This window comes from Convolutriloba macropyga, chromosome 2 (assembly GCF_964194025.1).
Source record: "Convolutriloba macropyga chromosome 2, txConMacr16.3, whole genome shotgun sequence".
NCBI classification, from domain to species: Eukaryota; Metazoa; Xenacoelomorpha; order Acoela; family Convolutidae; genus Convolutriloba; species Convolutriloba macropyga.
Window position 1 is genome coordinate 15,973,882 of NC_134469.1, and position 23,001 is coordinate 15,996,882.

The window sequence follows — 23,001 nt, forward strand, 5'->3', positions numbered from 1 at the left end:
ACAACCTCTTAGCTCATTCACTTAATAAATTATATATTGATATTGATGGTGAAAATAAAAATTCCACCACTAATACTGAACAAGTTTTAACTATAGATTACGTCAAACCAAATCCTCAAACAAAAGTTTATAAATTATTCGCCCCGCGAAACAATAGTTCAAAATTATGCTCCAAACAAACTTCTAATTTTGACATAAAGTCCGCCGCCCAGCGTGTACGCTTAACAAATGTTAGTTCAAACCTCGCGGCGCCAAAATGCAACTCTAATGTAACCTCTTTTAAATTCAATCATCCGTATAGTAAACACGCCTCGCGCGTACACTTAACTCATAATACTAAATCATTCGCGGATCAAAAGTATAACTCAATTTTTAATCCCACTAATAGTATTAATTGTACTAGTGCACATGATCAGCGAGTACATTCAACTCAAAATGATTCAGTATTCGCACATACATATCCTACTTCAAAATTAAACACTTCTAAATTAAATAATACCACTTCTGGTATCGCATCGCGAGTACGCTTTTCTTTTAAAAAATTAACACCCGCAAGGCATAATAGTTTGTTAAATACTCAAAAGACTCGAATGCATTCCTCAAATGCCTTTTTTGCAAAGCAAGTTACTAAATACCAAATTCATTCTAAATTTGCGTCACATAGTCAACCATTTACAATTAATCCTGTACAAATTGAGTCTCAAATGCTTGTAGAAACAAGAAAAGCGTCACTCGCTTACCAAAATACTCCTAAATTTGCTCCAATAAGTCACTCTCACTTGTCAATCAAAAATCAGCCTCAAACTCCTACCTTTTTTAGTAAGCCACACTCAAATACTATAAATAACTCACCTGCTCAATTAACAAACAACAAACAAGTGCTTTTTGCCCAAACTCAACCTGAAATTCAGTTGTCTTCTTCTTTGTCAATTAATTTAACTGAAAAAAACTCAACTCTCATCAACAATGAGTCAACAAGCTTCATCTCTAAAGGGAAGATCAATTTCATCCCGAACAACAAGAGCTTTGCCCCCCGTATCGTTTACAGATAATGCAACCACAAGCAGGCCACGCAGATCATCCTCTCATTCAAATTTAAGCACCCCACTCACGGATAGCCCCCAAGTAGTGTCTTTTGAGAGAGTGGTGGGAAAGGTGTTCAACAAAGGGTTAATCGCATCTATCACAAGCAAGGATGCAGTTCTGAAGGAAGTTTGGGATTGTATAATCAGGGGAGATGAAGAACGACTAAAGGCCCTCAACCCGTATCTCCATAGCTATTGGCGGGACCTTCATGTGACTGGCGGATGTGTTTGTATGGACGAGAAGGTAGCCATACCGAATGCGCTCAAAGATGCCCTCATTGAAGATTTGCATGCAAGTCATCCAGGTAGCTGGGGGATGGTATGTATGGCTCAGCACTGCTGGTGGCCATACATGAATCGTGATTTGCTCGTCAAAGCAATAGAGTGCAAATCTTGCACTGCTATCGGTAAAAATTTAAAACCTGTTATTCCCGCAAAACAATTTAAAGCACATACACCATGTATAGTTCCAAACCAAGAAATACAAATAGATTTTGCAGGACCCATTAATAACGAAAAAGAACATGAAATATACATTTTAACATGTATTGATAGGTTTTCAAAATATCCTTCTGCAGAATTAGTTGATACTGCAAATGCCTCGAATGTATTAAAACTTTTAGATAATTATATACAAATTCATGGAGTTCCTCGTTCTTTAAGAATAGACCAAGCTCGTTGTCTTGTAGGTAACCAAGTAAAAAATTTTGTATGAAAAATAATATCACATTAATACCAGCTCCGGCAAATGACCATCGTGCAATAGGACTAGTTGAAAGACTTATTGGTACTATTAAACAACGCTTAGCATGTATAAAAGAAGCAACTAAAGAATCAAGTTCTTTCACCATTAAAGCAGCATTAAAATCAATTATATACCAGCTTCGCATATGTAAACATAAAACAACTAAGGTTTCGCCATTCGAACCTCACTTTGGGCGCAAAGCTAATACTTCGCTTAGTAATATAAGTACTCAACCAAAGTCATCTGATCTAAGTTATGAAAAAATTTTGAATCATTATTTAGATGAAAAACTGTAACTCCTGATGAATTGTTGCCGGAGGAACACTGGGGAAATAGCCGCAGCGACGACGAAATCGAGCGCAATATGTGTAAAGCAACAAGGGACGCCACCACCCGCGAACGTCTAGCAACCGACAATGAATCCCGTTTTCTTCGCACCGCAAAAGCGCATCGTCCACTACCTCTAAAAGAACACGCCGTACAGTTAAACATTGCTAGCAAGAAACATCTTCATAAAAGATCCAAGAAAAATCTGGACGGTGTTTATGAGGTGTTGGCCCCAGGATCGGTGGTACAAAAGACCGATCTATACACTTCTGTCATTCGTGAACCGGGGAAGATGGAAGTAACAGTGCGCAATAGTGATATTGCCAAATTTGGTAATCGGGAAGAACGAAAAACAAAATTAACTGAATATATTAACCGTCGAGGACCCCGAACGCACGAGAAGACAACTGAGGCTAAGATACTTAGCCACATCAAAGAGTCAACACGCATCCTAATGGGAGACCGAAAAATGAAGCATCGCAAACGAGAAACTGGTAGCGGTTTCTCATCAAACAAATCAGACATTGCTCGCGCAATGCGAGTACGTATGCCTAAAATACCGGAAAATTTCGCTCCCCAAGTATTACCCGAAGTTCCAGAGGCTGCTCCCGAACAGCAAATTATAACTGGAGAAGTATTAATTGCACCCCCTCCTACCAATAATCAACCAGAAGTACTCTTGTCATCTCCATCGGCTCCAGCAATAACATTACCACATATACCGACAAGAGCAACAAAACGGACTAGAAAAAGTCCTAAATATTATGGATACGATAAAGAAGACTCGTCTGGTGAATCCACTAATTCGTGTCCCCCAAATTTTGCTCCACCCCGCAGGAAACGACGCGTAGGAGATATTGAATCGATACAACCTTCGGTTGTACAAACAATTGTTGACACAGCTACGCGGGTTGAACCTATAGCAAACGATTTTCCCTCGCCTATCATAGGACAGGTATCACCAACAGACCCCCGTATACGACCAGCGGATCACAGTACCTCACATGAGCTAATCATTGATGAAGAAGACATGTGAAAACTCTGAATAACTAAAACTTGATACATTATTATTTATGACTAGCTATGATAACAAGTAAATATATTGTTGATACTATTTAACCGGTGAATAAGTATTAATATTATTCATATTGTTATTAAAATTTTATTTTACGCAATTTTAATTTTCATTGAAGCGGGAGAAATGTCATACATCATAAATTAATTCAGTGCAGTAAATTTATTCTACGATGTACTTAATTTATTTTAGTGTACTTATTCCTGAAGGGCATGTGTATAAGTCAAAGTTATTTCACATGCTAGTCTGTTGTTTCCCTCTTCCGTAGCGGGAAATTATTGTTCATGTTTGTTATGACTTCTGTAATACCAGTTGCCTTATTTCTCACTCTTTTAGTTTTGCAATTCGCGTACAGTTGCTCAATTTAACTTATTTTTCATTAACTGTCTCTACTAACCGAGTAAAGTAGACGAATAATTACAAAGTGATTCGCTTAGCGGATTCATTTAGAAATTGTGTAAAGCTCACTCGCCGCGCAAGTTAGGACATAAAACATAATCGCCACTCGCGACTCAAGATCAAGTACGCAATCTCATCTGCGTACAACACAACCATTTCAGAACATTGAAATGCTTCTATTACGTGCTGAGTAAATTAAGCGCTTTATCAGTTGTGCAACGGTTCTTTCTATACGCACTTCGCATTTCACCGAAGACATCATTGCTTTCACAGTGCGCTAGGACAATATTTTTTACTGCTGTTTCACAAATATTTGCAATGCAATTGGTTAGGCTGATTGGTCGGTAGTTTTCTGCATCTTTTTTGTTTTTGTTTGGCTTTGGTAACATTTTGACTTGTGACCCTTTCCATGTTTGCTGGATTATAAGAATTGTTCATTGAGCTAGCTATCAGGAGACAAATGTATGCTTTGAGGCATTTAGGTAACCTTTTCAGGAAGTTATAGCTGATTTTATATGGTCCTGGACTTTATCTTCTTGTTTTGTTCACAATTTCGTTATAATTGTCTACTTAAATAATACAGTTGTTATTTGGTTCGATATTGTCGCATTGAACAAACGTTTTTGTCTCGTTTTCGGCTTTCTCGAAGTGATCATTTAGTTTTCCCGAATTTTCGTATATATGATTTTTCATTGTATCCTGTAGAAGAGTTTTGAATATTTTGCATCAAGGCTAAAGAAAGTGTTCGCGAACCGTCGCGTCACCGTGATAAAGGTGAAAACACTCTTTTGTATAATCAATTCATAAGCAAAAACGTATTCAACAGTAAGCCTCGTTAACATTAAGCAAGGCATTAAGATTACCACGATCGAACCAACAAGTGGTTTTTTATACTGATGAATCCAAAAAACCGAAAAATATAGAGCCGAATCTTGTTATATTTGATAGGTTTTATGATTAGGATTACATGTGCATTGTTTTATTAGGTGTCAATTTACACCCGGGAGGAGGTTTCAACCTTCCTTCGCGCCCAATTAGCGGGGATCAGGGTGTAATAAGTATTCAACTCCATTTTATTCGGAAAAAGAGTTTAACATTGTAATTTTAAAAAATTTCTCTGTTTTTACACCCCTTTTTTCACTCTTTTTACGCTCTTTGTCGATAAAGGTGAAAACACTTTTTTGTATAAGCAATTCATGAGCAAAAACGTATTCAACAATCAGCCTTGTTAACCTTTAGCAACGTATTAAGATTACCACGATCGATCAACAAGTGGTCTTTTAGACGGCAATTTTTGATGCTCATATGGCCGGTATTTTGTCTGATAACGAATCAGTTCAATGCCAATCACCCTTTTATACCGATGAATCCAAAAACACAAAAAATATAGAGCCGTGTCTTATTTGATAAGTTTTATGATTAAGAGACTCAAAATTATGTTAAACAAACTTTTTCCGATCATTCTACGTATTTTAGAACGCCTTTTATTCTTATTTTAAATGCTTAGAAATACTCGATCCTGATTGGTTAACATTCTTTCGCTTATATTTATTTATTCGGTAACATTTGCAGAGTGTAATTTAGGACTGAATGATTAAAAATTACACTCCTACACATTGCCATTATAACCAAATTGAAGCTACAAACTGCAGAACCATTTAGAACAATGGCTAATGAACAGAATGAGGGTAACATGTTCCCTTAGAGGGATGATGGGGGATCAAACCTCACTACCTCCTTCCAATTTTGTTCTTTAAAGTTACACAGATAATTACACTCTACCACCCCTCAATTAAGCGAAGAAATAGGGGTGTATTTTTTTTTATTTTTACACTGTACACTTTTCCCGGTTATTTTTGGGGGAAATCTTCAGCCCGGGAACCGTTGACTGAACACAAATATTTCTGAAGTATTTATCCTCTGCCCGTTAAAAGTTCCAGCTCCGATCTGGTTTCAGCACAACCTGGTTTCAATTTGTAGGAATGGAAAGTTAAACTTAAGCTTTTTTCGGAAAAGAACCAAATTAATACTGACCTTGAATTATTCCCAACACAAAAGCGAATTCTAAATTTGAAACTGTACAAAGATAGTAATGGTAAAGAAATTTAAACATGAGAATGGTTGAATAAGTAAATATTGATTCTGATAAAGATTATATCATGGATTGAACACCAAAATTCTCACCCACGTAATATTGGATTAGAAACCCAAATTAGGGGCCTAAGTTATCAAAGTCATGAATGACCTTCTGAAAACTTTTCCCAAAAAGGTATTTTTCTCACAAAGATTCGGAACATTTGGTAAAAATAGGACTAAACTATCATAACCAAACATAGATTAGCAGTATATATACGGCCCAATTTTAGCCAATTTTTGTAACCAAAATCAGTCTGAAAATAGTTATATTGTCGTGATAATCGAAATTTCGGAGTGAGTTAACAGATCTCTGTCGTGGTACTGAACTTGTAATAATTGTTGAAACTAGTATACCCTGGTAATTATACTTTTCGTTAATTTAACTTAGCAAATTTTCAACTACTTTCTCTTTTTGGACCTTTTCTTATAAATTAGTAGAGTTTATACTGGTATCTAGTAGATATTTGTTAAACACTTTGATACGTGGCACTCATAGGCATTTGTAACTAGTTGTTTTGAAGGAATCATAGTCTTGTAATAATTAGGACTGGGTAAAACTTAATCGTTTCTTTCGGTTTTCTGTTAATCAAAAGCGTACTTGTACAACTTTAGTAACTTCACAATACATCTCTAAGGATCTGAAATCATACTCAATCTGGCTTCAATTTATTGGATTTAAATTAGTTTGGTGACTAGTAAAGCAGTGATCAACCAATCAATAATTAGGTTAAGTTAGGTTAACGGACAGGAGGACAGCACCGAGTCCACGACAACATCAAGACGATTGATTTCTCAGAGTATTAATCGGCCAAGCTCCTTCCAGGAGACCGCATAGTGAAGCCACTCTGAGGGTAGGCCTGCCTGCTCGTAGAAGACTTGGCAAGTTAAGTTAACCCATGTAGTATGGAATGGTGAACCAAGTAGACAATTAAAAAGGTCTGCAGTAACCTGAAGTACCTTATGGGCAAGGTCTTAACGTTCTATCAAGTTGGTTAATACTCGTCTGGTTGGGTTGTGGAGTGAACACCGACGAGCTCTTCACGTCATCTACTATTTGTTTTAAGTATATTGGTTGATCGATTAATTAGAAAGTGAATTGAGGACCTGGTATAATTCTCAATCTTAGAGTCACCAATTTATTTCATTTTGTAAAGCATTTCTTAGAAGCTAAAATATCATATAACATAGAAAGGCATTACAAACATATTTTAATAACATTATTATTAGCAATTGACTACAGTTCTATAGCGCCTGAAATTACTTTCTTTAGGACTTGAACAGAGGGCCTGGTATAACCCTTCAGTCTAGTTAAGAGTAGTAGGTTTTGTGAAGTTACCATCCAGTCCAGTAGTTTTCTCTAAGATAGATTCTAGGAACAATTGTGAAATTGTGAATAGGGTAAAACCTCCACCCTAAATATTCAGATTCTATATTGGCGACCACAGAGGGATTCTTCTGATTAGAAGGCGGTTTTGCATTTTTTTTAAAAAAAAACAAAAATTTAGATATTTAGAGAACCGATGAATGAGATCTTTGGAATACGTTCCAAAGGTAAAACTCATCTATATATTTTTTTTGTGTCATTTGGTTTTGCATCGAAAATTACTTCAATTACCAAAAATGAACAACGCACCAAACAACCGGCAACAGCAACAACAGAACCAGGCCAACAATCAGCAGCAAATAGTCGTAGCACCACCGCTTCTCACACCCCTCCGATACCCCAGCCGCAACTTCGAGAGTTTCGAAAGATGGGTTCGACACTTCGAATCCATGTCAAATGCCAATAATTGGGATGACCAGAGACAACGCGAGGTCCTGCCCACGTGTTTGAACAGTTATGCGTTAGATGAGTATTACAATCTCCCCAATCATTACTTTCAACAAGTGCAAGGACAACCAGCCCCGACCATAGCGAGAGTTCTGAACGCTCTTAACAACAGAATCGGCGACTTTCCCAACGCAAGGAGTGCACGCAACGAATTCAAAAATCTTCAACAATTGGAATCAGAGTCAATCCAAGAGTTCTCAAGGCGAGTTCGTAAGTTAGGAGAGGCAGCCAATGCTCATCTTGAAGTTGCGGGACAACAGAAAGCTAACAAAGATGCCTCTGTGGACGGACTGTTGGACAGCGAAATCAGATACACACTCCTGAAGTAAGAACCGGAAAGCTTCAATGCAGCTACACAACGGGCCATTGCTCTAGACGCCATCAGTAAAGCGGAATCCAGTCGACTGCGAGGACGAAGAAACGGACATGTGAGATGGACAAAGGGTGAACAGGATCATGATGAGTCAGTAGCAGCTGACATTAGAGCACTCAACACCAGTCTGTCATCGGGTTTCAAACAAATGATCAAGTTTCAGACCAGAAACTTCAATAAGATGCTAGAGCAGCAAGAGCGACATACACAGATCATGGAGAAGATTCTTGAGACCCAAACAAGATTTCTATCCGAATCAAGTCAACCCAGATTTCAGAGTAGAAGTCCGGGAAGACCGGAAGGCTTTCGACCCAGAACGTCTGCGATGCAGTGCTATAATTGCCGCGAGTTTGGGCACTTGTCCAATCAGTGCCCACAGAAAGGAACAATACAACCTGGTTTACCCGCAAACTTGGACACCGATAGACAACCAATCGTAAAAAGCATTTTACAGAGAGCGAACCCAGAACAAGTGAGCAATATCAACAAAGTTCAAGCCGAAGCAGTCTTTGGACCTACAGTCTACGTGATGGTTGATCTTGACGGACATAAACACAAAGCGTTAGTGGATACTGGGAGCAATGTGAACATTCTATCAGAAAAAGCTTACTCACAGTACGAACAGCGTTCCAAACTAAGACCTTTCCGAGAACAAGTTCTTTCGGACACCAATGATCCTTTCGAAATACTTGGCGTTTTTACTGGCGAAATAACGTTCGATACCGGGGTTAAAGTGAAAGCCGATCTCCTGGTGACCCAAAACACAGACGTGCCTTTGATACTTGGAACCCAGGTGATGGATGAGAATAAAGTATCAATCGACTTCCATTCTAAGCAGCTCATGATGGAGAAAGAAAGCAATGTTGTAAATTTGCAATTTGCCTATAAATCTGAAGTCCCCAGGCACGTACATCTTTGTGAGACGGAAGCAGAATCTGGTCTTGATCAAATTGAAACAACGGAAGAAACACAGCACAGGGCAACTGCAGAAACAAACCTAACCCTATCATGCGATGAAGAGTTGGAACAGATTTGTTCTTTAGCAATTCCAGACAGAAACCAACAAACAGACGACAGAAGAACACTGCTACGAGAGTTCAGAGATGTGTTTGCAATGAACGACAACGAACTTGGACAGACACACTTGGTTCAGCATGAAATTGACACAGGTGATACGCTGCCCATCAAGCTTGCACCCCATAGACTTGCACCTGGAAACATCACTGTGGTTAAGAAGGAGATTGAGGACATGTTGGCACGAAACATTATCCGACCATCAAACAGCCCGTACAGTGCACCAATCGTTCTCGTTACCAAAAAGGATGGGAGCAATCGAATGTGCACAGACTTCAGACGACTAAACGAAGTAACAAAGAAAGACGCTTTTCCCCTTCCGCGAATTGACCAGATACTGGATCATCTTCACGGAGCAACGATTTTCTCAAGCCTCGACCTAGCCTCTGGATATTGGCAGATCCCATTAGCTGAGAGTGCTATACCAAAAACTGCGTTCATCACTCCCCATGGTGGACACTATGAGTACCTCAGACTTCCATTTGGACTTTGCAATGCACCGGGAACCTTCCAGCGACTTATGACAAGCATCTTCAATGAATATCTCTTCTCCTTCGTCCTCATTTTTTTGGACGACGTTCTGGTGTTTAGTAGGAATGTGGAGGAACACGAAAAACACATGCGCCTTGTTTTTCACGCTCTTCACCAGGCCAATCTTAAACTCAAACCCAAGAAATGCCGCCTCTTTCAAGAATCCGTAACCTATCTGGGATTACAAACTGAGCCCAGAGGGAATTGCACCAGATGAAAACAAACTCGTTGCAGTACGGGACTGGAAACGACCAGAAAACGTTACCGAAGTGAGGTCTTTTATTGGATTTTGCAGTTACTACAGACGGTTCATCAAAGACTTCGCTGGGATAGCGAAACCTCTTCACCAGATAACAAAAAAGAACAGCCGTTTCACTTGGAACCCTGAATGCCATAATGCGTTCGAAAAACTGAAAGCGGCTTTGACTGATAGCTCAGTACTCAAGCATCCGGACTACAACTCTTCTTTTATTGTGGACACGGATGCAAGTGACAACAGTCTTGGGGCAGTGCTCTCGAATATTGTCGATGGAGTAGAAAACCCAGTGGCTTTCGCAAGCAGAGTTTTGACCCCAGCAGAATGTCGTTACTCAACAACAAAAAGAGAAGCATTAGCAGTCATTCAGGCGATGAAATGGTTCAAGCCTTACATTTGGGGAACTCAATTTGTGCTCAGAACAGATCATGCATCGCTACAGTGGTTATTTGGACAAAACAATGACGGGATGATATTCAGGATGCTACAAAGACTGCAAGAGTTCGATTTTCAAGTAGTACATAGACCAGAAGACAAGCACGGGAATGCAGATGGACTGTCAAGACAGTGCAGCATCACACCTGAGCTAACTGAAGCTGAGAGACTGGATATGTTTGGAAGTTGCCCATCAGCTAACTCTTTGGAAGACGCCCTCGGAAGAATTAATTTAGTTACAGCAGAGGACACGAACGAACCAATGAGTATCCAATTTCAAGAAGACGTAAACTCACTTAGACTGGCTCAAAGAAACGACCCCTGCTTACGTCTCATCTTGCAATGGGCAAACGCTGAGAAACATCCAGACCAAAATCCGCTGAGAGACTTAAAAATCAAGAAGGCAAACGCAATAGCACAAGGAGAAGATGCAGTAGCGATGTGGTGCCTTTGGGACCAGATGGAACTGACTGATGGCGTGCTGTACAGGAAGTGGCATGTAGGAGGAAGCAATACAACACAAAAACAACTTGTAGTACCGCAGGGACTCAGAGAGACAGTTTTGGAACAATTTCACGATTCAAAACTCAGTGGAGGCCATTTTGCTTTTCAAAAAACCTTGGACAGGGCAAGACAGAGGTTTTGGTGGCCCAATATGAGAAAAGACATTGAACGAAAATGTGAGAACTGCACCCTGTGTCAAGCACGAATTACCGCTGGAAAGAAAAGAATAGCCCCTCTCCAGACCATCAACGTTGGGATCCGATTCAGCAAAGTGGCAGCAGATATCCTAGGTCCTGTTACCCGAGCGAAGACAAGCGGTGCAAAATACATACTCGTGTTGACGGACTATTTCACAAAATACGTAGTTTGCGTTCCCTTAGAAAGAACTACGGCCGAAGATGTTGCTAGAGCAATTCTGGAGAAATGGGTTTTGACGTTTGGAGCACCTGATTGCCTACACACCGACCAAGGATCAAACTTCTGCAGCGAACTGCTACTAGAATTGTGCAAAACTTTTGGAATAGAGAAGACAAGAACATCTCGATATCACCCGCAGGGAAATGGTATGGTAGAACGTCACAACAGAGTTGTTGCGGATGTTATTTCCAAATATTGCGCAAACAATCCAAGTAGCTGGGATCAAATGATTCCCTATCTCAACTTCGTCTATAATACAACCGTACACAAAACAACAGGACAGACTCCATTCTCCCTTGTGTTTGGACAAGAATGCAAATACCCGATTGACCTGCTACTCCCGAAAGCACCTGGTCACGAAATTGCCAAATACGAATTCGCAAGATGGCTCAACGAGCAATTCAGAGAAGCACATATGAATGCTAGAGAGACACTTGGTTACAAGCAAGAAAGACAGAAAAATATGTATCAGAAAAACGTTTTTGGAGAGGAATCGAAGCCGGGAGAGAGAGTCTGGCTTTTTGCACCCCACAAAGCGAAATCAAAAAAATTCTTCCTTCCATGGGACGGACCGTACAACATCATTGAGAAGACGTCAGAGGTCAATTACAAAATTTCAAAGGATGCGAATGCAAAGAAATGGCAGATAGTCCACTAAAATCGATTGAAGCCTGTGAAGGAGGAAGACGAGTTACCCAGAATGGAAACGAGATCATCACTTCAGGAGAAATGGCCCAGCCGCCAGAATACAAATGACCAGGAAATTCCCATTGAAGTAAACAATCAAACTTTCACTCCAGAAATTATATCAAAACGACCCAAACAAGAGAGTCCCTTCAAATGGATGGACGAAGATGAAGATTTTTTCTACGATCTCTTTGCAGAGCGAGAACATTCAACTACAAGGCCCACTAAGACTAACATAGGAGCAGAACCGAACACTCCGGAACAAGCAACAACCCAAGAGAACCAGACTCCTTTTGTAACCCCAGCCAAAGAGATTGACTCTACACCACTGCACCAACGACCACACAAGCCAAAAAATGTCTTGAGGGACCTCAGTGAAATACAGTCAACACCTGCAAGCGCCAAAAGGGAAATGTGCAAACCAAAAAACATTTGCAGATTTTTTGGGAACCAAAACTGACGAAACAGTAAACTCCATCGCTAAAACCCGAGAAAGGCGCGCAGTGAAATACCCAAAACGATTCGGAATCGACGACGAATAAAAAAAATAATGTATATTTATATATATTTATATATATGACTTTTAAAAAAAAAGAAACTTGATTAAGTTTCTCTATATAGCATTGCCTAAAAAAATGTAAAGATCAAAAGATGAGCCGAAATTTCTATTAACGACGGGGGCAATCGTAAAACATTTTTGAATAGCACCAAATTAAAAAAAAACTATCTTGCAAGTTACTGTAACACCGGTATTATGAAAAGAACTAATTAGCTCGAATACATTTCAGGGAATTTGGGGGAATTTTTGTAGAATGTAGCACTCTTTCTAATACAGAAAAAATGCTATCTAGGTTTAGCGCAGTAATTAACCATAGTAGTGTTTAGATGTACAACTTTGTGATATTTATATTAATACTTGCGGTACGACAGCAAACAGCGGAGAGTGCACGAACTACTGCGCATGTTCTCTTCCAACCTCAAACTTCAGTTTCATTGGCTGACTCTTATCTGACTCTGGATATCGCAGTCCCACTTCCAAAGCTATTGAACGTGGATCTCCGACAAATTTATAAATTCTCTTCAAAACTTCAGCAATTGGAACAGAAAACATGGAAGAGCTCCCAGTTTTGCAACAACCCAGAAATAAGCGCACTATTACAGCACCACTTTGACGGAATAATCTCATCTATTCAGACAGAATACGAAAGAGCAGAGAAAAAAAGGACAAAGCTTTTCAAAGAAGTAGCATCGTTTGTAAACCAGACTACCACTCTTCAGCGACAGAGACGATCACCACTGCTGTTTGCAATGGGAGCTGCGACGGCGATAACATTGGAACCCTTACTGGAAAAAGCAGGCTGCAGGCTACTCTCAATTTTTGGTCTGTGTGGAAGCTCCAAGCGAAAGATGGAACAACTGGAAGGACGGTTGCACTATTTGGAATGAAGAATGGTTCACCTGCACAACGAAGAAAAAGAGTCTATTCAGGTCATGGCCAGCAGTAGTTTGAAGCTTCATGAAGACACACGAAAAGTGCTAAACTATTCAAAGGATAACTTTGAGATTCTGCAAACAAACCTGGAGATGCTTCAAAAAACAATGGAAGAAATACAACAAGCCCAAGCCTGTGATCATCGAAGGTCTGACGTTTTTATGTATGCCTTTCGCGCCCAAAGTGCAATTAACAACGTATCGTGGACTCTCAATGCTATGCACAGTGAGTTGCAAGTACAAACACTATATTTGACGGAACAGAGAAACATGTTTATTACAAGCATTGGAGTGTTATCCAAAGGAACACTGCCAACCGCACTAGTACCCTACGAGGACTTACGGAAAATAATTACAACTCTGAAGCTGGGAGACAAAAAGTGTTCAATCCCATACGACCACTCAAGTTTACTTTACAGCCTGCCCTTAGTGAGAAATGTTTTTTCCAATCCACACGGACTGTTAATCACAATGGAGGTGCCAGTGTACAGTGGTGAACCAATCCACGATGCCTACAAAGCAATCCCTCTGCCGCAACCAATCAAGAACACAACAACGGCCGCAACTCTAAAATTAGAAAGGAGATGTTTGATCGTATCAAGGCGAGAAGAAAGCTATGCCGAAATGAAGAGTGAGGAATATCTGTCTTGTTGGGGGACACAATTGCTTAGACTTTGCACTAAGCCAGTAGCGTTAGTGAGCGCGCAAGATCAACTCTGCTTGACTTCACTCCTATACAATCACTAGGTGGCTGCTTTGAAGACTTGCACACGAGAAGTAACCGAATTGCCAAATTTACCGACAGCAATCTACCTTGGGAACTCTATGTACCTCCTCAACGCGGCAGACGATCAACAATTTCTTTATAACATAACGTACAGTGGGGGCAGAAAGTTTTCAAACCGTGTACCAGCCTGTAAAAGTTGCCTAGTGTATCCCCCCTGCAATGGAAAACTGGTTCACCCGCAGAATGGACTGGTCATGTTGCCCGATCCAGCATATTGTCTTCAACACAGTGGACTAATAACAACAATCACAACTCCCGAACTACTGGATACCGCTTTCGACATCCCGAGCATTCCAGCGGTCACTCCTACAGAAGAGAGTCGGAACTTTATCTTGCATAGGATCAGATCGGCACTCAAGGATGTCCCTACGCTTGATGTCACGCCTGAATTAGTCAGTGAGATGGTAGACAAAATCCATCAACAACTTTCTGACGAAAACAACTTCAAATCCTTTGGCCATGGGTCAACATTGAATACATTTAAAGAGCTGGCTGGTCTGCTTGGTTTCTCTTTATGGTGTCTTGCTTTTGTCCTTCTGGCTGTCTGGACAGGGAAGAAGTGTTACCAGTCCAAGAAAACTACGAAACATATTCATATTTTGCCCAACGATGATGAACGAGATATAGGAACTGACATGCAGTTTGAGGAGAGATTAAACTTAGTTGAGAGAATGCGAAATGAGGAGACAAGCGCTGATTAAAAGAAAAAAGACTGTCGTACCAAAATATGGTGATGGTGCTTTTATATACTTACACTCTAATTTCACTTTATTGTACTATTCAGGAGAATAGTTTAGTCCGGATGGGTGGTATGTAGGAATGGAAAGTTAAACTTAAGCTTTTTTCGGAAAAGAACCAAATTAATACTGACCTTGAATTATTCCCAACACAAAAGCGAATTCTAAATTTGAAACTGTACAAAGATAGTAATGGTAAAGAAATTTAAACTGATGAGAATGGTTGAATAAGTAAATATTGATTCTGATAAAGATTATATCATGGATTGAACACCAAAATTCTCACCCACGTAATATTGGATTGGAAACCCAAATTAGGGGCCTAAGTTATCAAAGTCATGAATGACCTTCTGAAAACTTTTCCCAAAAAGGTATTTTTCTCACAAAGATTCGGAACATTTGGTAAAAATAGGAATAAACTATCATAACCATACATAGATTAGCAGTATATATACGGCTCAATTTTAGCCAATTTTTGTAACCAAAATCAGTCTGAAAATAGTTATATTGTCGTGATAATCGAAATTTCGGAGTGAGTTAACAGATCTCTGTCGTGGTACTGAACTTGTAATAATTGTTGAAACTAGTATACCCTGGTAATTATACTTTTCGTTAATTTAACTTAGCAAATTTTCAACTACTTTCTCTTTTTGGACCTTTTCTTATAAATTAGTAGAGTTTATACTGGTATCTAGTAGATATTTGTTAAACACTTTGATACGTGGCACTCATAGGCATTTGTAACTAGTTGTTTTGAAGGAATCATAGTCTTGTAATAATTAGGACTGGGTAAAACTTAATCGTTTCTTTCGGTTTTCTGTTAATCAAAAGCGTACTTGTACAACTTTAGTAACTTCACAATACATCTCTAAGGATCTGAAATCATACTCAATCTGGCTTCAATTTATTGGATTTAAATTAGTTTGGTGACTAGTAAAGCAGTGATCAACCAATCAATAATTAGGTTAAGTTAGGTTAACGGACAGGAGGACAGCACCGAGTCCACGACAACATCAAGACGATTGATTTCTCAGAGTATTAATCGGCCAAGCTCCTTCCAGGAGACCGCATAGTGAAGCCATTCTGAGGGTAGGCCTGCCTGCTCGTAGAAGACTTGGCAAGTTAAGTTAACCCATGTAGTATGGAATGGTGAACCAAGTAGACAATTAAAAGGTCTGCAGTAACCTGAAGTACCTGATGGGCAATGTCTTAACGTTCTATCAAGTTGGTTAATACTCGTCTGGTTGGGTTGTGGAGTGAACACCGACGAGCTCTTCACGTCATCTACTATTTGTTTTAAGTATATTGTTTGATCGATTAATTAGAAAGTGAATTGAGGACCTGGTATAAATCTCAATCTTAGAGTCACCAATTTATTTCATTTTGTAAAGCATTTCTTAGAAGCTAAAATATCATATAACATAGAAAGGCATTACCAACATATTTTAATAACATTATTATTAGCAATTGACTACAGTTCTACAGCGCCTGAAAATACTTTCTTTAGGACTTGAACAGAGGGCCTGGTATAACCCTTCAGTCTAGTTAAGAGTAGTAGGTTTTGTGAAGTTACTATCCAGTTCAGTAGTTTTCTCTAAGATAGATTCTAGGAACAATTGTGGAATTGTGAATAGGGTAAAACCTCCACCCTAAATATTCAGATTCTATACAATTCCGTACAATTCCACCAGAATGTCGTCTGTTACTGGGTATGGTCAATACTCATTCACCCGAGCATAATAATTTTCTATTGCTTTTTGGTCACGATTAATAAAGGAATACCGAGCCTCCTTGATTAGACGCATACAAAGTATATCTCAGAGTAATACTTTATTGACAAATTGATTATTGTACTACCGTTGGCTAAATGTTACCAATTATAATGATCTTTCTCTAAAAAAAAACTTAACCTGTTGGTAATTTTAAAATTGGATTCCTTTTGAAAGTGAGATCATTGTAAACAAATTGGAAAATTGAAAACAAATTGAAATTGGAAACAACTTGGAAATTTTGTTTCATTGTGAAAAAACTCTGCCGCGTAAGTTTTCGTCGACAAAAGAATTCTGGTCGCAGTCATTGCCCACCACCTATTCTTTATTATTTGAGACACTAAACTGGTCCACTTACAATACGCCTGATGTGAACCGCTCGTCGTAGCAACATTACATATTTTTTGCTTTGTCATAATTACACTAAAAAGCCTTTATACAACTAAATATTGACACGTTGATCTGCTTTTTAGAAATGTCAAAACCGTTCTGATACCAATCACTTGAGTTGGTTGAAAGGGTTTGTCAACATTGATAAGGTTTAGTGATGTGAAAGATATCTTCTGGTATTGGCTGCTGGGACAAATCGCATCTAAATTGCATTACTTATCAAAAAATATTGAAATATTATTATTTTTGATAATAAATGCTACATAATTGAATTAAACATAACTACTAATACACAATGTCTAAATTAATCCCATTCCTGCTCATTTTCTCTAGCCGATCCGCAACTATAATAGATCTTGTGACAGGTCATTCGTTAAATTCTCTTGCAGAGGTGTTTTTCGTTTGTGCCCGGGGGAGGGGGGGGGGGGGGGGGGGGGTGATATAAATTTTGGTTCCCAAATGGAAAATAGGGTTTCAATTCCCCTGCATAAAAATTCCACACGAGCCAAAATTTCCGGGGTTGATAATAACGAAGCAGCATCATAACGTGCTCAAGTTTCTGAGTGCGGAAAAGCTCTTTGCCGATTCCCCAATGGGAAAGGGCCAACAACTTTTAAGCTAAGGTTACATAATTTTGGGGTCTTTCCCATTAAACCACGATTATAGTCTCAACTTTGGTATTTATACATTAATGGAGGTGTATGATCTGAGCTCACTAAGCTGGGAAAGACCGAATTTTTGTGTACATTTAAGTTTGTTTCGTTTCTAAGGAATGTTGTTACGAGATAGGCTGGTTGCCATTGCCATTGTCATTCTCTAGTCTGGTTTGGTCAGCTGTAGTCTCTCTATTTAACTATTGCCCAAACTAGTACTGCTACTGGTGGCATTTGCATCTCGTGTCGTGACCTTCTCCGACTTCTCCTTCATCCTAAAGTTGCCAGTGTGAACTCGTTTTCCTGAGCCAGTGGAGGTGTCTTTATCTATTGCCTTGTACAGACTGTCCTCTATTGCGTCATACGTGCTCTGCTTGGCTGCCTCCTCTTAAAAACAAATAGTTGCGAAAAAAAGGTCGAAACAAACAAAGGGCCAAAGGGCGGTTTCAAAAATCCCCACTTCTGAATTTTAGGAAAAACCCCTACTTGACTATTAAATTAAAGAGCTGCACATTTAGCGCCTTTGGCCCTGCCTTGCGAACAAATTATTACAACCATAATTTAATTTTGAAATGGGGGTTTGTGTAAGAGGGCGAAAGTTGGGCATGCTAGGTCCGGGCAAGATGAGTTTCGAACAGAAGTAACTGGTGCTACGCCATCGGTTGCTTCTTCAGCTAATTGTCACCCATAACTGTCCCAATTCAAATTGTTGACTTTATTGATAACTGGTTTCTTCCAATTATAGCCCCCAAAATTATATTATTATAATATAAATAGGATCTTTTCCGTTTGTGCCCCCCAGCTTAGTGAGTGCATATTATTTGCAACCCCCACATGCACGTGCAATATTTTTACATAATGATTTACTACACGTGCTCTGTAACTGGGGGGAGCATAACGTACTGGGGGGGGGGGCACAAACGGAAAATATCCTATAAATACTTTGGTGAGGTGTACCTTATATGACCACTAAGCTTTGGTGGGGTGGAGCTATAATGGGAAAGACTGATTCCCTTCTATTTTGTCCTTTAGGGGACCCCTCCCCCCACGTGAACAGGAAATACACCAAATATCCTGATCATCAAACCTTGTTGTTCCTTGGAGGACATTTCTCCGCTTGACGAAACTTCTCTCTCCAATTGCGATGTTTGATCAGTTGTCAATGTACTTCTACTGGTCACCCCAAACACGACACTAGAATCCAAATTCTGTCTTCCTTTTCCAGTCGAAGATTTCCTCTTATTCTCCCAGCTAATTCTATCCTGTTTTCCCAGGCTTTTGTTTGATTCGTCACGTGCTAAAAAAGTGTTATCCTCCTGGACCAGAAGCCAATCTTCACTTCCTTGAAATTCGTCTCTTTGATTAAGATTTGTAGGTTGATTGAGATGTTGAGAATTGGCGTTTGAATCGTCTGTTGGCATCCAAATGTTGACTGATGCTCTCTTTTGGACAGAGAAGCTTGTCTGAAACACATCACAACGTATATTAGAGGTCACTCAAGGTCAACTTAGACACATACCACCATCAAGATCACACAGATCTGAGTTGTTCATATAAAAACTCGTCGCAAAATATATAGGCCATCAGATATGAGATACTAAACATTCTGATCTTTTCTTTTCCTCCATTTGTTGTACTTTAAATTAAACCAATCAATTATTTGGGCAATCAAAATCAAGCATTCGGCGCTGATTTTCATTTTTTCTCTCTGAGCTCTGTGCCCACACAGCTCAAATTCCTAGCTCCATATTTGAGATCGGGATTATGCTTCTGTATAACGAAGTCTCTCTTATATTTGAAATTCTTGAAAACATTGTATTATGTCAGAAGTTACCAAGTTACTGGACTTACATGGTTGAGTAAAAAAATATATAGATACTTAGAAACCTTCAGTATTGTCAAACCAATAATTAATGAGCTGAATCATCATTCCCGTTATTGACCTTGCCAGTACATCTTTCAGGAAAAATTGCCTGAAATCAGTGAGAGTGGAAGCACGCAAAAAAATTAAAGCTATATGCATGTTTTATGCAAACTTTTATGTATAACATTACTATGTTTACATCAGACTGTATAACACTTGGCTTCCGCCAACTCTTGGACAACAAAAGATCTATCTCAAAAAAGATTTTTATTTATAGCCGACAGTTGGCAAAGCAAAATAAATTAGTATGAGTCAAGAAACCTGCACCATATTTTAAAAAAATATATTAAAATACTGATTTCAAAAATTGAAACAAAGTTTTAATTAGAGCAATGATTTTGCATTGTCGTAGTTTTCCGGTCTGAGGGCGTCTTCACAATTTCAATAGAGACTCTTAGCAAGTGAGCTATAAGAACAGACGCTGGATTATATAAAGTAATGTGAAAACGGTATAAAGTTGCTTCAGCAACTCGCACATTTACATCTTGTTTTAGCCAGCTGAAGCTGTTTTGTCAGTGCGGACAATCAGTTCTGTACGGCTCTTCAAATGATGCTATAAGAGACTGCTATAGATACGGTATAAAAGAAATTAAACTTGAATCAGAGCGCAAAAAAAAACACAGAAAGGACGTCGAAAATCTGGCGGTTTTCTTTGTCATTATTTCAGTCGAAAGTATGAATACTTTCATACTTTCGACTGAATACTTTCAGTCGAAGTCAATAAAGTATTTGAAGACTTTGCTATCAGTCATTCATCACTAATCAACGCCTACAATACAATCGGACTGTTTGATAGAAATATGTTTTTATAAAAAAAAATAGCGGTTTTCCCTTTTCTGAAGAGAAGTTGACAACACCAAAATTTATTCTACACAAAAACAAAACATTTTTTTTCATTTGAAATATACTTTTAATAATTTCTGCTCATGTTCATTGGCATCATCTAACCTAAAAATTTTAGAACGAAATTTTTTCCACTAACCCGAAAAAAATTTTCCAGCTTTCCTACAGAACTTGTTTCGACTCTTTCAAAAAGGAAGCAGGCCGTTCAAGTTTAAAGCATATCTTACGGAAAAATTTCGAATATGTAAGATAAATAGTAATTCTTTTTCATTTTTGGTTATTTGCAAATAGAACTCTTTTTGTGCTAATATCATTGACTAATTGAGATAATAATTCGACGGAGATAGCATTTGAAAGCATTAGCAATCTAACCAACCGAGACAAGTAATTAAGTTGTGTTGCTTCCCACCACGTTTTTTCTTTTTCGACAATTCAGGTGTCAAAATTGCCACAATAATAAAGGTTGGTTTTCAATCATTTGTTTTCGATTGCTACCATCATGATCAAAATTATGCTCACATACGACACTATACATTTGTTTCTGTTTTTTAGAAGTTAGCAACACATTCATAATGCATATAGACTTTCAACTTTTTTGAAATCTGTTAATTTTGTGGCCAGCAAAGTGAATGAACGCAGTTAAAAACGTTGAATACAATTATACTACTTCTGAGAAACGAATTTTTGTTTAAATATGGTGAGAAATCTAATATCAATTGACAAAAACGTAACTGTGGTATCAGTTTGACCGAGAAACGTTGCCAAAAGACTAAAGCAAATGTTCTGATGATAATAACTAATTTTACCGAGTGTCTCATTAATGTAATTAAAGAATGATTCTAGAGGCGTGTTATAAGCTTACTCATATGAGGTTGAACTTTAAAAAATTTCCCTTTTTTGGCCATTTCCAATGTTTCTCATATTTTCGTTCTTTTCTTCAAATAAATTTTGCGTCAGATCATTATAAACAAAGATCAATTGCAAGTTATAGTTGATGTTTTCCTGTGTTTGTGCCAAAACCGTTTTAATTTCTTTTAAGATTTTAAAGCGGCAATTGTTAAAGCAGCAATTGCAAAGTTTAAAATATCAATTGTAAATTTTTTTATATTCAACTAACCAAAAAAAAAACAATAGATACAATTCACAAATAGAAAAATAATCCTGCATCTAGAATCGAGAACATCATTGTTTCCCAACTTTACATCTTGGGCAACTTTACATGGTGAAGTAGTTATAATTATGCGTGTTTTGAAACAAATCCACGTTTTTTAAACTTACGAAGGTGGAAAATTAAGATCTCCGCGCCGAGGTGGATAATTAAGGTGGATAATTAAGATCCCCGCGCCGAGGTTTCACCCTAAATCCACCTCTGGATTAGAGATTTTATTGCTAATGCTGTTCATTCATTTAAACGCAACTAGCAGTTAAGTTATCGATTTAACCTAAAATAAAAAATCAGAAAGCATAAATTTCAGCTTTTGCGCCTAATTGGCGGCATTAAAAAATCAACAAATTTGTTTCTAGAAAATTTGAGGCAGAAAATTAGTCCAGGGTCGATAATTGAAGACAGCAATAATTCCTGAGGATTTAGACTTACCCTGAAGTACGACGAACTTCTTAGTTATAAATTAGTTATAACCGCTGCTGCTCCAAAGCGCCTTCTGTCGCGCAGCTATCAAAATGTAATTTATTGAACAAATATTAATTCACAAATTTCACACATGAAATAATAATTTCAACACTCGGATGTCAAACAAAAGCAAACAGATGAAAACTAGCTATATGTGTATAATATTATGGATAGATATGAATTGTATTTTGACTATAGTTAAAATACGTGTTTTGTTATGCGTGTAAGCTTCTTAAATATTATGTGAACAAACACAGTAACTCATTTTTTAAATTTGAAACATAAGCACACAAAAAACATGTTGAAACGTGTTGCATGAACTGTGCCACTTTGTATGGCATTTAAAATTTATATCAACATGAATGCTTGAAACAATAGCTTAAAAAGAACTTACTTTTTATTAAAATATTGTAATATATGTGACAGATGGGCTAATTGTAATTTTTAGCTTTCAACTTTTAACTAGCAGTTTAGTAAATGGTGTGTAGTAACTATGCGGCCACTGATTAAAAGCAAAGTGAACTCAATGTGAACTTCAGTTTGGATTGATCTGCTTTTATTGGTTTGCTGTATTCAAAACAAATGACGCAGTTCTTCCGTAATAAATAAACGCCGCTACTTCTAAATTTAGAAACACAAACACCGACTGATGAAACTGCTCGTTTTTGCAAATCATGAAGGTCGCAGTTTCACAAAATGACATTTAAGATAAAGACACGTCAACAGTGACAGGCCAAACATTAAACCAAAAGGTGTAAATCAGCAGCTGAATTCTTTAATAGGATATATATATATATATATATATATATATATATATATATATATATATATATATAGATATATATACTGAATGTACACCTTCAACCAATCAGAGACTGAGAAGGCACTATTCTCTTTTATAT

The 23,001-nt window shown here is 38.2% G+C and overlaps 1 protein-coding gene across 4 annotated transcripts in view; it reads right to left on the reverse strand.

The window, feature by feature from the left end:
• Window positions 1–17,273: 17,273 nt before the first annotated feature.
• The window catches only part of LOC142357213 (uncharacterized), a 54,012-nt gene continuing 48,284 nt past the window's right edge, over window positions 17,274–23,001 (reverse strand). Inside the window, exons 1-4 of one of the 4 annotated variants that reach the window (XM_075408897.1) lie at window positions 22,494–22,641; window positions 19,554–19,675; window positions 18,790–19,165; window positions 17,274–18,089 (exon numbers count right to left, since the gene is read on the reverse strand). In XM_075408897.1, coding sequence (XP_075265012.1) covers window positions 17,899–18,089; window positions 18,790–19,123 — 525 coding nt within the window. In that variant the 5' untranslated portion in view covers window positions 19,124–19,165; window positions 19,554–19,675; window positions 22,494–22,641 and the 3' untranslated portion in view covers window positions 17,274–17,898. Of the gene's footprint in view, window positions 18,090–18,789; window positions 19,166–19,553; window positions 19,676–22,066; window positions 22,380–22,493; window positions 22,654–23,001 lie in introns of those variants that run through there. The other 3 variants (XM_075408883.1, XM_075408890.1, XM_075408876.1) reach the window with 3 other exon arrangements.